The sequence below is a fragment of the Anser cygnoides genome, chromosome 2 (genome assembly GCF_040182565.1).
Source record: "Anser cygnoides isolate HZ-2024a breed goose chromosome 2, Taihu_goose_T2T_genome, whole genome shotgun sequence".
NCBI classification, from domain to species: domain Eukaryota; kingdom Metazoa; phylum Chordata; class Aves; order Anseriformes; family Anatidae; genus Anser; species Anser cygnoides.
In genome coordinates this window covers 5,385,518-5,399,790 of record NC_089874.1, presented here as the reverse complement: position 1 = coordinate 5,399,790, position 14,273 = coordinate 5,385,518, and the positions used below count along the sequence as shown (strand labels likewise).

Here is a 14,273-nt window from a genome sequence, read left to right as displayed (position 1 = left end):
TGAAGGAAGTATTAATTAATACCAGGTAGCAGTTCAGTGTCAGAGGTGGGAAAAAGTCTTGGCATCTCCTGAGACCTCTGAGCTGGGTCAGGTTAGGTTCCCAGTCAGGCCAAGTCTCCATCCTTATTTGCAAACATCTCTGACCAACGTCCTTGCTCGTGAGCATCTCCTGCCTTCCTCCTTGTTTGCGAGCAGCTCTGATCTCCATCCTTGTCTGTGTTGCTCAGGCTTTAACCCGAAGTGGGACGAAGAGTTTACGTTTGACATAGAGATCCCTGCACTTGCCCTGGTCCGCTTTGTGGTGGAAGACTTTGACATGTCAACCAAGAACGACTTCATCGGGCAGTATACCGTTCCCTTCACTAGTCTGAAGCAAGGTAAGGCCCTTTTCCCTCTTTCTCACACCCTCTGATACCTTTGGGTATCTCCAGTGTCCCACATGAGAGGTCCAGATCCCAGAACACTTTGGGTCAGAACGGGTCCTTGCTCTGGTGTCTGGACAAGGTGATAAATGATTTACTGAGCAGCTGTCGCATGCTGACTCCTGGGAGGGGATGCCCTTGTCACCAGTAGCCTTGGACACGTTATGTTAACAAGGCTCAAAGCCATGCCTCTCTGACCTACCTGTTCTGTGGGGCACAGGGAGCAAATTGCTCTCAGAGATGGGGAAATGTTACTGCAGGGTCTTGGCAAATGTTAGCAAATGTTTTTCCGACCGGACTAAAGGCCACTCTCCATCTGTGTCTGTGCTTCCAGGTTACCGCCACATTCATCTTCTGACCAAGAACGGCGACCCGTACTCCTCCTCCACCCTCTTTGTCTACATCAATATCCAGGACTGCGATTAGCAGCTCGGCTCTTTCAGGGTGCAGCGGACCTTGTTACAGACCTAGGAGGAACGCAGCGTGTGTCGGCTGCCAATGCCAGGGTCCCATCTGATCCCCAGTGCCTTCTCTGGAGCAGCACACGGTGCCCCACAGGGCTCTGATCTGAAATAGCCATTGACTGTCTCCCTTCTGCGTGCTGGAAACATCCTAATGCTGCTGTTGAGATTAATCCTTTTGTACCTGTCCAACCAATCCAGCTGTGTTTTCTAGTTCACTTTACTTAGTGTGATTTTCAATTCTGCTTTTAGCAAGAGGATAGGGATTCCTTTTTAGCAAATTACAGCTCTTGGTGTGGGTTCCATCAAGCATCTGGACAAAACACTCCACATCCGTGCAAGAAAAATGCACCCTACCACTGAATTCAGTGGCTAGGTATCAGGTGACTTCTTGTAGCTTCAGATGTCAGACATCCTTCACCATCTGAAGTCCTAAATGAGGACACAATTCTCCTCTTGTCTGTAACAGATTAAAAGGAAAGCTGCACTACAAAGGGCCACGTTATATAACTTGACTTTCCTTTTGTATTATAATAAAAAATACATGAACACTACTCTGCCTGCGTGCCTGGCTCCCAGCCAGGTCGCTTTGCATTCAAAGCCTGGCTCTTACCCTGTGAAGGAGAAAGAAGCTGCCGAACGGCAGATTTCCCTCTAACCCAAAGTGAAATCCACTCAAAGGGACCTCAGAGAATGTCTTTTGCCAATGACAGTGGAAATACACTGAACTGACAGTAGGGTTTTTTTCTTTTTTTTAATGCAGTAAAACTTTGTTTGTGTTTTTATAGCAAAACCTCTTTTTAACGCAGGAAGTGGCGGTAGAAATGGTTTTAAATGTTAGCTCAGTCCCAGTTGCACTGTAGAGGTAACCTAGCACAAGCAGACAAAAGCATTTTGAACAACCCAATATTTATGGCAAAAGGTGGTTTTTTCGAGCACAACTACAGAGTTAAGTGAATAGTGTTGAGATAAAATAATATATATTTTCGAGTTCCAGCTATGTTACTAATGCTATGTTAGACTATTAAAAGTACAAAAAAATAATCTGGAAAAGTCCAAATCCTCGTCACTCTTTGCCTCGTTGACTTACTTGAAAGCAACATGGATGAATTTGGAGACAGACCTACTTAATTTCTTAAAGCTGTCAGTCTTTTGGGGGGGTTGGTTTTTCGTGGTTGGCATTGGAGAGGATTTGGCTACTACCAAAGAGGTTAATTTCTGTTTACACAAATTCCAGTCCATTCAATCCTCCACCTTTTTCCAAGTCTAAAATAGCTTGGATTTAGTGATCTTTGGGCCCACTGCAAAACTGGGCTTCTTTTAGTCCAACCTGGAGTTTGTTGTGCTGCAGTAATGCTGGACACATTGATTTTTCCTCTTCACTATAATAATCTGTGATGTTGTAAACCATTGCCAGATTAAATGTGAATTATATCCACACCAAAAAGGCTGAAATTGACTTAATTACCTGCGGTTGAAGGAGTTCAAGAGCAGCAGAGGGCACTGAGGCAGAGCTGGGTGTCCTACAGTGACATGAACTTTCAGCTCACCACTAGGACAGGCACATTGCACCAGGAGGCACATTTGAAGGCCAAGGATGGAGCATCCTTAGCTCTAGCTCAGAGACACCCTGAGTTTGGTCCATGCAGGCTCCCAGGATGCTCTGAACATTTTGTTTTAAGGATCTGGGAGAGATGAGAGCTGGGGGAGATATGCAGGCAGAAGCAGGACCTCACTGTCCAGCCAGGGTCAGGTTGGGTTTAGATGGACTACATGGAGAAGCCAAGGCTGCCGCTGCCTGTTGTGAAGGTAGGCAAGATCTGTGGGAAGACAACATCCCTTATGGAATAGGTAGAGAGGCCAGGGGAAATGTGTCTGTTCCCTGCAGCGCCATGGGAGAGGAGCTGTGAGGGAGGTGGGATGGACCAGAGCACGATGCCCAATGCTGCAACGTCTCCTCTCTCCCCCGAGGAAGGGACGTGGTCCATGCCATTACTGAGGAACCTCGTGTCTGAGCAGACCAAGAAGTGCTTCAGCCTCATGCTGGGGAAGAGATTTAGTGAGAAGAGCAGCAGACGGACCATGACCCATCAGACGCTGCAGCAAAAGCAGGAAGCGGCATGAAGGGGAGGATGCGGGGGAGAAACTGCCCTTTCCTTCATAAATCAGAGGCAGAGAGTAAAACCAACTCTCCCCATGAGAAGAGGAGAGCAGCAGCAGTTTTCATCAGGCCTCAATATCAGAGATCTATTATTTATAAAATAATAATAATAATATAAAAATAATATTAACTAATCATGCTGGTTTCTGAGTCCAGGTAGGACCACTCTGGTCCCATTTGCTGGTGAGCATCATAGCAGCAGGAACAAAAGCAACACGTAGCAAACCAGCTTAACCTCCCTTTCTTGATTGGGTTGCCACTGCCCTCTGTTGATTGCATGATGCTCATTAGGCCCCCCCGTCAGGGCTGATAGGTGGAATCACTGCATTTTATGAAGTAGCACACGCAATTCGTTAATTTGGGAGCTGGCACGAGCACGCCGCAGCGGGGCAATATAGATATTGTACGTAGATTGCAGCTTCCAGCCATGGCAGTAGTGTTGGAAGAGGGATAATGTGCACTGATTATATCCAGCGTGAACACAACAGAAGGCATTCACACAGGCAGTTTGGCCGATCTATGTCTCTGCTTGACTCTCACCTTACTCTGCAGAGTGTTTCTGTGGGTTTGGGGCTGGTACCTCACGCGGAAATGGGCCAAAGTGGCTGCAGGAGCATGGAGGTAATGATGTGGTTGTGGCTTACGTGAAGCAACTGCCAATTCTGAAACACAAAGAGCTGTCCAGAAGAACCCACCACTGGAAGGTCCGTGCCTCCAGACCTCCTGGGTGCTGCATGAGAGCCCTCTGCTCCTCAGCCAACACATCAGCAGCTCCTCAGCTCCAGCCCCACGTCCCTGCAGCAGGGGTGGGCAGTCAAGCCACCTGCTGAACAACGTGGGGAACGGGGGCTTTCAGGAGCAGAGTGTGTGGGCTGGGGAGACAAATGGACCTGACAGTGGTGTTTAGGACTCTTCTTTCCAAGGAAGATCCCAAATTCCATCAAAGACCAGGTGTTTGAAGGAGCTGTGGCCCTGCAGAGCTTTTCTCTTCCGCCATCCTACCCCACACACCGATCAAGGACACTTACAGTGCTGCTGTTGGCTGTTTATTTGGAATCACCAATCAGGCTGGAAATAGACTAAAGCTTTAAAACCACACCTTTGGGGGTTTTAAACATATGTGTTTCCTTCTTTCCTATATAGTTGCATCCCTTCATCACCGATCATTCACATTTCCCCCTGCCCCCTCCAATCAGACTGAGCTCACAATGTGGATCCAGCGCCCTCAGTCCGTGGACATCACAGGGATGGAGCCCTGGCAAAACCTTCACTGGGACACATTCTGCCTCAGGTCATACCCCAAACCCTCACGGCTTTGCCAAGGCTCTGGTCTGTGGGCAGGTGACTCGTAGGCTCACCTGCCCCCAGACGTGCTCAGGGTGGGACTGGAGATGTTGTCTGAATGGAAAAAAAAACAGTCTTGGGCAGTCGAAATCAACAGCTGCATCTAGCCTTTAATCTCATCATCTTCTTGAAATAGATTAGCTAATAAATATGCTCTAAATATGTATTTTTTTTCCCAACCCATTTTTTTTATTTGTTTTACCTGTATTAGGCTATGCATGTTAGTCTACAATTGATCCTTGCTGGCTTATGACAAGTAGCTTTTCTGCAGGGTGAGAAGGGGCTGAACTGGCCAGTCGCACCCCATGGGCTGCCCCACCACACTTCTGGCTACTCCAGTGCCTTTTCCTGACCCCAAGGCTTCCTCCCTAACCCTTAGGGCTCTCCCCTTCTCTTCCCACACAGAATTTACATAACAGCTACAAGCGGCCTTTGTCTTGCCTAAATTTAAACTTCTCCAAATGAAGGAAGATCGTGACCTTGTGGATGTGGCAAACTGCAGAAGGGAGAGGAAAAGAAGAGGCTACAACACAGCTGTGACACACACTTGTCTTAATGGCTATCAGCAATAAAGTGTCCAAAAGAGGCAAAAACATCCTGCAAAGCCATTCTGCAAAAGGTTTTGTCTCCTTGTTTTGGGGATTTGCAGGGAGAAAGGAGCCATCCCCTGAACAGTGGCTGCTGGAATAACTGCGTTGGAGCTTGGCCTGATTAAGATGTTGGGTTGGGTTCGTTGCGCAAATGTCTGTACTTCCTCCCTGCAGCTCCTAAGAGAGCAAGGGTTGGTCCCAGAGTCACTGGATGCTGGGTGGCCCCTGCAGGCTCAGAAGAGTCCACACTGCTTCTTCTCATTCTGCTGCTTCCATTTGGGCATCTGGTAGAACTCGTGTTTGGACTTCCCGAAGATATCGTGGAAATCAGCGTCAGAGAGATAGTACTGCAGCGGGACGAGAGAGCAAGGAGATGTCAGCACGGGCTTTTGCAAAGGCTGGGACATCTCCATCAGCTGTGCCCCTTCCTCACCGTGACACCCCCTGACTCCAGGCAAACAGCTCCTGTCCTGCTGTCTGTCCTTGTCTTGGGAAATGGAACGTCCCAGCAACTGTTTCTCGTCCCGCTTCCCAAAGCACAAGGGGAAAAAAAGCCCACCAGCCCAAAGGGATGCCCTGGTTTTGACACTTAGTATGCTCTGGTTGGAATTCAGTCCCTGCTAATGATACTGAGGCAAGGACAATTAATGCTGACTCAGAGAAATTCTGCTGGCCTGAGTTTTGAGTGCTTTCTCAGGCAGCAACTCACAGTGAAAGCATCTCCCCCTGGCTTAAATGCCCCTGAATATTCCACTGGAGATGCTCGCTCCCACTGCTGGAAAGACAGGAACTCAGACAGTGGTCTCAGGAAGACCCTGTGGGACATGGAAGTTGACTTTTCTCCAACACTTTGAGTAAAAGAAAGAACTCGTACAGCCCAGCTGAAATACAGCTGATAGCACATGGCCATTGCTGCAGGGCAGAGCTGCTGGCCCAGCAGCTCTCTGGTCAGATGTAAATCTGGCTATGACACTGGTCTTTGCCTGAAGGTCTGCTGGGGCAAGAAACTGGTCAAACACGGGTTGTAGAGAATAGAGGGAAGCAGCCCCCTGTGTCCCTCCCACTGGCTTGCTTGCACTCAGCTACAGATGTTGGCAAAATCGTGGGGCTGAAATATGGTGCTCCTCCCTGCCCTTCTCAGTGGGTTTTGCTGAAATGTAAGCTGACAAACAAAACCAAAAACAAACAAACAAATAAACAAAAACAAGATCCCTTCTGGAAGGAGTTTCAAATGAAAATGAAAACCTACAGCCCAGGCAAAACCCAGCTCCTGGTTTCATTCTGAGCTGCCTTTAGAACATACTTTTTTAATTAACTATTTAAAATTCACTTTTCTTCCATAAAGAAAAAAAAGAGGAATATTTCAACTACAGTAAAACTACCACAGTTTCCTCTCACATGAAACTCCTGCTTTTTCAATAGAGCTCCGTGTCCAGCTGGCATCTCCTTGAGCCTCAAGTAGGATTTAATAGCCCAAGGTGCCTGTGCTCTTAGCCTGCAACTAAGTTCCAGCTTGAGCTACAAAGACATTAAACCAGCAGTGCTGTCACCTCTTTTTTAGTGGGATCCACTCCTTCTGGAAGTTCATCCACAGTCTTGTTCATCAGCACCTCCCGGGAGTAAATTCCTTCGCCATTGGGCATTGGGGAAGGGCTGCTGTTGTTGTAGCTGCTGCTGTGGGTGTAGCTGCTGCTGTCATTGTGGTTGAAGTGGGATTTATACTCGGGGGAAGCACTTGCTGTGCTTGAAACAGCCAAGTTGGTCATGCTGAGGGTTTTCTTGCTCAGGCTGATGTTGTTAAGGTCCTGCCAAATGGAGGAAAAGATGTCAAGAGAAGCAGAGCAACTTGGGGGTTATCCCGGAGTCTTTCTTTCTGTTTGGGTTGAAGGGACTGCTCCTGGCACAGACTATCTGCTGGTCTGCTGCTTTGGAGAGCCAAAGCATCAAGGAGAAAGTCGACACTAAAACATCAGTCCAGCACTTCCATCAACGTCACAACCAGATGTTAGGACTGTTAAAAGCACAGCCGTGTTGAGAGCCCTTGGGAATAAGTGAAGATACTTCGAGTAGTCTCATTTTCCTCAAGGCAATGGCAGAGAGAGGATGCACGTGGGGGCACAGACAGTAAGATTAAATATCTACCATGTCTGAAACTTCTAAATTAGCTGCGTACCATTCGCTGTGCTGCCACCTCTCCTTGTTCAAAGCCCCTATCACATCCTTCCAGCATTTCTCCTGCTCCTGTCCAGAGTGGAACTAATCCCTTGTGAAAATTGTGTTTGGGACTGATCCTCTCTCTGTGCTCTCTCCCACTGTGTGTGTTCTTGATCATTTCTGTTTGGGGCCACAGCACTGCTGTTCATGCAGCTCTTAATTGCACACTCTGCTGCACACACTTCTTTGCACGTGTACAGCTGACCAGTCTCCTGCCCACAGGTGCCTCTGTACAGGACTGGAAAAGGCCCAGGAGATCTGGGTGTATTTATGGGTAATTAATCATGATTCCCTCTGCTTTTCACTGACAAGCACAGCTCTGATCCTGACATCTTGAGGTCCCCACACCTGCTTGGGTCATTATGGCTTTCTTCTTCAAGCAGATAGTTGTGGTGAACTGGGGGTCAGCCTCTTCTCACTGGTAACCAGTGATAGGACTAGAGGGAATGGCCTCAAGTTGCACCAGGGGAGGTTCAGGTTAGTAATGAGGAGACATTTCTGCTCAGAAAGAGCAGTCAGGCACTGGGACGGGTTGCCCAGGGAGGTGGTGGCGTCACCATCCCTGGGGGTGTTCAAGGAGAGGTTGGACGTGGTGCTTAGGGACATGGTTTAGTGGTGACATTGGTGGTAGGGGATGGTTGGACCAGATGATCTTGGAGGGCTTTTCCAACCTTAATGATTCTAGGATTCTGTGATTGTATGGTAGGCTGGGGGACATGGTGGTGTTTAAACCCAGGTGTTTCCCACCCATACCAGCTCGAAGCCACTCACCACTGTAATCTCAGAGATAGCCGACATGTCTCCTAAGCTGTTCTTCATCTCTTCATAGGACTTGCCATCCTAAAGGTAAAGAGAGTTGTGAGAAGCACGGGCCACCTTTAATTAGCACATGCTCCTATCCTCTAACAGGGTCAGGAGATCATATGAATTTTAAAGCCTAGTGGTGCTCACTGAGGGTGGCAGCTGGTGTCTCCTTTAACTCCCAGCTCTTGGAACCAGGAGACTGAGCCAGACCCTGAGCTGCCACTTGAAAACAAAGAAACAGCTGAACTTTAGCCTCTGCAGTTATAAACTAACAGGTGAAAACAGAAAATTTAAAGACTTCAGAGAACAGAAGGCAGATCAAGAGAAATCATATTTACTGCTAGAATGACATCTTCTAAATTTTAAAACAATCTTGCAATGCACGAAAATTTGGAATAAGACATTTTTTTTTATTTTTTTTTTTATTTCCTCATTTCACTTAGCTAAAGCCACAGATTTTTCAAAGCCTCAGTTGCAGACTTCTTTTAGTGCCATGTATGACCAGGTACCTTTTAGTTCCTACAAAAGAAATGTACTAGATATACTGGCAAGCTGATGGCTGTGTTTTCCTAAACAGCCAGGAGATGTCAGTTCTTAGCAGCACCATCCAGCAAAGATCCCCAACGAGAACAAACAACATAAACACAGGGACTGTAGAACACATTTAGACCCAAAACTGAGAAAGGAACACACACACCAGATGTTTCTGGGATGTTAGCGGTTCGGATGGCTTGTCTGTTGTTGTTAAAACTGCCTATAGGGGATACGTTTAGATGTATATATTTTATAAGTTGTGCCCTTGTTTTTTAGCAGTTCTTCAGAAAAATCAAGTTTTGACCTTTGTTCTAAGCATCAACGTTGTTTTAAGGATCAGTGCTCTAGGAGCTGCTGTCTCATCTGTCCAAATACAGCTGTTAGGACAGACTTTCTACACCTTACTGACTGCACAGAAAGGTGATGCAAATTCAGCTACAGGAGAAAAATCTCTGTATGGGATTTCCTGCTGTGTGAAGTCCCCTGGGTACTTTCACCCACTGCCCTGGCTGTCCTCCCTCAGGCTCTGGTGTGGAATTTATTCACAGCCCTTTGGGCAATCAGAAGATGAGATTGGTTGCGAATGGGCTGAACAATGATGCTTGTAGAAAATACAGGAGAGAGAAGGGACAATCAGTGGCAGCCCACTGTGGAAGGGTCTGGGAAAACACCACTTAGGAGCTCAGCTTTTCCAGCTGCTCATCATCCTACAGCTTTTCCTTTCCTAAACTGTGCACATAGGTGCCATCGTGTGTCAGGAATTTGGGTGCAGCCTGGCAAGCTTGCTTCCACATGAGATATTCCAGGTCTATTAACCACCGAAGCTCCTCCAGGGTTGCCCTTTATTCTCAATAAATTCTGTGCTGCACCCCTGGGTAGGCTGGACCAGCTGGTGCGTGGTCTGGATGGATGAGTGCATCACTCCTTCCTCCATACAACCATGCTGTACACAAATAGGTGTGAGTTAAAGCACATTTACTTATATTTGCGGAAGCCCATTTCACCAAATAGGTACTTTTTGCTGATGAGGGAACAGAAGCTGCTGAGGGAAAGGTCATAGGGAAGATTTGTACCTCACACCCCAGCAACTTACACTCCATTTGTAGGGGTCCCAAGCGTTGAACCATCCTGTGAAGTTGAGGGGTTCACAACCCTGCTTCACCAGTATTATTGGAGTTGCCAAGTCTCTCCCTGCCGGATGGGTCTTGAGATACTCCTTGGCTGAGGCAATTGCCTCGTTCCTCTCATATGTGTTGGAGGCTTTGCCAACCCAAAGGAAAATCTGAAATGAGAGAAGGCGTTGAAGACCAGTGAGCAGTTAGGACCTGTGCAGACACAGCTCTTTGTTCTCCCGACAAGTGAAATGGAGATAAGACTGCAACTGTTGTTTCCCAATAGCCACCTGGGATTTTTATCTCAGATTTACTCCCAACCAAGAAGGATTTTGCTTCTGAGACAGGCACAAAGCATAAATATTTCAGAAAATAGGGAGAAAAGGAAACCAGGCTGGGGGAGGGAATGAATTTGGCCCCAAAACCTGGGCCCCAGGTTCAGGACTATTCGCACTAAGCTTGGGAGAGCACCCTTTGCTCTCAAGAAACATGGGAGTTGATTGCTTTTGGTCTCCTTCGAAAACATCTAGTCTGGGAGTAGAGGAGAGGGAAGGAGGAAAAACTATTTTCTGTCTCTAGATTGTGTCTGAAACCATCCTGTTTAGGAGGAACTACATTCCTCACACTGAATGTACACACTAAGCAACCTTGGCCAAAGTGCTTTGCTTTCTGTGCCTCAGTTTCCCACTTTTCAGACAGGCTAACAATAGTGCCTCACTGAAGTGTTTTTACCTGGGTGAGAAGAATTAGACATATGTCTGCTTGTCTGACCAGGCATCAGGAAGGGTTTAGAGACAGGGCAGAAGACATATGGCCCTCATTTTCATGTTGAGTGACAGATTCATATGAAATTAAGCCATAACCTGTTTGAAAATATGTCTGGAAGGTAGGGGAAGTGGAATCTGTGCTGACCTCTTCCCAAGTGTCTAGCAGCATGACATCGTCTTCGTCCAAGTCTTCCTGGCAGAAGCCCACCACTTCTGTCATAATGAACCTCCCCGTCTGGTTGGAGCACTCAAAGAGGCGAGGCTGGTAGTGTGTGATCTGCTCTTGAAACCTTCCTCATGCACAGCACAGAAAGAAAAAGCAAGATGAAAACGTTTACCCTGTGGATTACCTCTGGGCCCTGCCACTACTAGTCATGATCATGCAGGATGAGATGGAAATATGGCAGCACTCGTCAGAGGGCCTGAAATTCAGCAATGTCAGTTCGCACAAGATACTTGGCCCATTTTTACTATTTTTAAAGGTAACTTTTTCCACCCAAAGGCAAAGGCATAAGAACCCTTCCCTCCTTGTGGGGAAGAGCCTGCTGCCAGGTGAAAGCCACATCAGATCACTTGGTTGAAAAGGAACATGTCTCTGGCTCTGAGGGCTGGATAATTCCAGGTTGTTCAAATGCCAGTTCAGTTTTGTTAATCTTCTGGGGGTGCCCATAAGGCCAGTGATGGCTGGAAATGGAGAATGTGGGTCATGTAGCCCTTATAACAGGACATTAGATGGATTTACAGTGAGGAAATCCATCCAACCCAATACCCAAAACCAAGACAATAGTCATCTTGGTGCAATTTCTGATTGTGTCAAACCAAGATTTTGGGAATAAAATCTATATCTCTAAAATTTCTGATCCAGTGCTTGCTTTGGTGAGGATGTGGAATCAAAGTACTTACCCACCTTCCTGCAAAGGTCTGATCCTTTACCTAATGTTCCCTGGCCAAGCCCAGAGGAACAACCCAGTCACTATTACCTCTTTTCACTGGCGTAAGGGGCTTTGCCTCCCAGCGCTTCCCAGAACTCTGCTGGCTCTTGTCCCTCCAAAATGGTGTGCTTGTCCCGTCTAGAGACGATGTCGGCCACCATCTTTGCCATCTCCCTCTCGTCTCCGCTGCAGCCCTGAGTTCAGGACAGAAAATTGAGGATGAGTTAGTGGCAGGCTGGAGAAACTTATCAGTGGGGCCAAACTGTCTTGATCCCTGCACTGCTCCAGAGAGTTTTAGACCTGCTTCAATGCTTTTGAGGGTCTCATATGAGCAGGTCACTAAGAATCTATTTCTAGTCATTGAAGGGACAACCAGTGCAGTCAACGGCATCTGGGGCACAACTCTTCTCATCCTGAAGCAGATGACTACAAGAGGTTAAATGAGCATGCCCAAATCTTGCTAGTTTCTTACAACTGGATAGCCTGGGGTGCTTTATTCAGATGAAAGCTGTATGAACATGTAAAACGAGGTGAGGTGAACCCCAAGGTAGGTTACTTCTGAAGAGAGAGAGCTGCTAATCCTCCACAGACAAAGCCTTCTCCTGGGTTCACCTTCTTCCATTGAAGTTAATGGGCTCTGTGCCCAAGGCTATACCTCCACAGCTCAGTGGAGGCAGGAGACTCAAGACCCACATCAGCAATTTCAACCCCCTGGGGCTGCCTCCCCTGGGATCATGGTGATCTCACCTTCCCACACCACAGGTAGCAGACTTGGTTGGTGGCCAGCAGGAAGACGTCATTGGAGTTGAGAGAAGAGGCCCGGGCTGGCACCTCCGTGGCCTTGGTGTTCATCTCGTTTGTGCCCCTCACCTGGAAGAGGCGGATCGCCGGCTCGGGCGCGCTTTTCTGGGCCCGGCTCGTGCCACCCTGCAAGGCAACAGAGGGAAGGATGGTGTTGGGAGGTGAGGGTGCAAATCCAGGGTGCAACTGGTTTGAGGAAGAAGACTTGGTCTCTCGGTCCTCCACAGAGCAACAGACCATGGGCCTGCATAGAGCAGTTGAGGAAGTCCAAGTACGTCTGGTTCCAGACCAGAATAAAACCCACATGTTGTAACACACAAACTGCTCCCTGGTTATTCTGTGTTTTGACCAGCTCCCGTCAAGACACTCAGCAGATCTTAGCATCTGTAAAGCACTTGCCATGTAAACTGGGCAAGGCAGCTGGATTCAGATTTCCAGCTGTGCTCTCCTTAGCTGATCATATGCGGTGGAAGCTTTAAGCCAACACGGAGAGCTGAGGGCAATCCCCCTCTTTCCCAGCCATTTGCAGTGTCTCCACCAGAGATGTTGGCACCCAAAACAAAGTGGGTTAGAAGTTAATGTGATGTAACTCAGGCAGAGAAAATTCAAACCATGTTAACTGCTTGCTGGGTATTTTGGAGGAACCCCTCCGGAGGCAGGCCCTGAAGGATTGTGATACCTGTAATTTACAATACTATCATCCTATTGTAACTGTAAAATATTTTTGGATAGAGTTGGAAAGAACATCACACATTAACATTGGAGCTCAGGGGTGGACAGCTGAGTCCAAGCCAGTCAAGGATTGTTCCCCTTTGTGTATTTTCTCATGTGGTGTTGAGCCTACTCACTAACTTGGGAAGTTAGTACGGATAACTCAGGTCCTGTGATGTTCCTACCACACCAGAGACGGCTTCAAGGCTGTGGAAATCAGCCCCTCTATGTCTTAGTTACCCACCTGTAGGGTGAAGGTGTGTGTGGGGGGGTGGGGTTGAAGACACATTACAGCAACGATGGCTCTATTTGCACCCACAAAGGAAGAGCTAAAAATATTCTACCACGTTTCCATGCCAGCCCATACGGACCTGGCAGGCTCTCTTCCTGAATATCAGCCCATTTTTCTGGACTATTTCCATTGTCACTGCCAATCCATCACTGGTGCTTTCACCTTCCACTGACCATGCACACAAAGCCACGTTACCTCGTAAATGATCAGCTTGCCCTTGAAGATTGCCAGGAAGTGTGCTGGCTCCTTGCCCATGGTCACGCGCACCTGCACAGCCTCGTCCCCGTGCTTTTTGTCCAGCTCAATGGCATTGAGGGCACAGGCAGTGATTTCATCCACAGAGGCATGGCGACCCTGGGGAAGAAGATGCAACATGCAACACGATGAGGGGAAGGGTGTAAAGCTCTGCAAAGTGTAACATCTTGTCAATCCAAAGCCCTGTGTACAATATAATGAGAGTAAAAAATGACTTGATTTTTACATTTTATTTATTTCATTCTTTTGAAGCCTGTAGGATCACATTTTCAAAGCTTTAGAGAAAAGCATGCATTCCAGGAGAGGAAATTATAATTTAAAGAGCAGAGCTATTGGTATTCGTATACTCACTAGACCCTAGGAGCTGAGGCCTTAAAGGACAATCTGAAAGACCATAAAGTTTAACCTCTGCATTGTAAGCCTTATAATCCTTCACCACTTCTATATGACATTGCTGGCTCTCAGCCTGATGCTAGCTTGGGCTCAGTGTTCATGCAGCCTACAAAGCAGAGCTTGGGATGTTTCCAAGTGGACAATTGATGAGCAAAGGACACGCGAGTTCTTCTGGATGTTTTGCTTAGGATTTTTGTGTGCAACTCTTTCTTTGAGTTTTAGACTTCTAGCAGACACAGCACAGTCCCTCCTGTTTCAGTTTGACCTACCTGCCACATGTAGAGGACATAGTGAGGCCTGCCTGATCTGAGGTAGGTGTACAGGACCAGGTAGCAATCGCCTCCGTAGAACTGCCCATATGTCTTGGGATTCACTGGCTGCATTTGTAGGTCTTCAATTCTCCACACCTAGTGTGAGAAATATGTTGGTGAGCAGCAGTGTAGTCAACGTGAAGAGAGAACAGCCCCTTTGCCAAAAGAC

At 47.5% G+C, this 14,273-nt stretch overlaps 2 protein-coding genes across 4 annotated transcripts in view; one reads left to right on the top strand and one right to left on the bottom strand.

Annotated features, from left to right (window-relative positions):
- PLCD1 (phospholipase C delta 1) overlaps positions 1-2,330 on the top strand; it is a 54,577-nt gene extending 52,247 nt beyond the window's left edge. For all 3 annotated transcript variants that reach the window (XM_013182487.3, XM_013182486.3, XM_013182488.3), the window contains exons 14-15: positions 228-377; positions 757-2,330. In XM_013182487.3, coding sequence (XP_013037941.3) covers positions 228-377; positions 757-848 — 242 coding nt within the window. In that variant the 3' untranslated portion in view covers positions 849-2,330. The remainder of the gene's footprint in view (positions 1-227; positions 378-756) is intronic.
- A 1,744-nt stretch (positions 2,331-4,074) lies between these two features.
- The window catches only part of VILL (villin like), a 34,087-nt gene continuing 23,888 nt past the window's right edge, over positions 4,075-14,273 (bottom strand). Inside the window, exons 12-20 of the mRNA XM_013182519.3 lie at positions 14,063-14,200; positions 13,341-13,499; positions 12,089-12,268; positions 11,390-11,535; positions 10,555-10,699; positions 9,624-9,812; positions 7,964-8,032; positions 6,529-6,783; positions 4,075-5,325 (exon numbers count right to left, since the gene is read on the bottom strand). Coding sequence (XP_013037973.3) covers positions 5,212-5,325; positions 6,529-6,783; positions 7,964-8,032; positions 9,624-9,812; positions 10,555-10,699; positions 11,390-11,535; positions 12,089-12,268; positions 13,341-13,499; positions 14,063-14,200 — 1,395 coding nt within the window. The 3' untranslated portion in view covers positions 4,075-5,211. The remainder of the gene's footprint in view (positions 5,326-6,528; positions 6,784-7,963; positions 8,033-9,623; positions 9,813-10,554; positions 10,700-11,389; positions 11,536-12,088; positions 12,269-13,340; positions 13,500-14,062; positions 14,201-14,273) is intronic.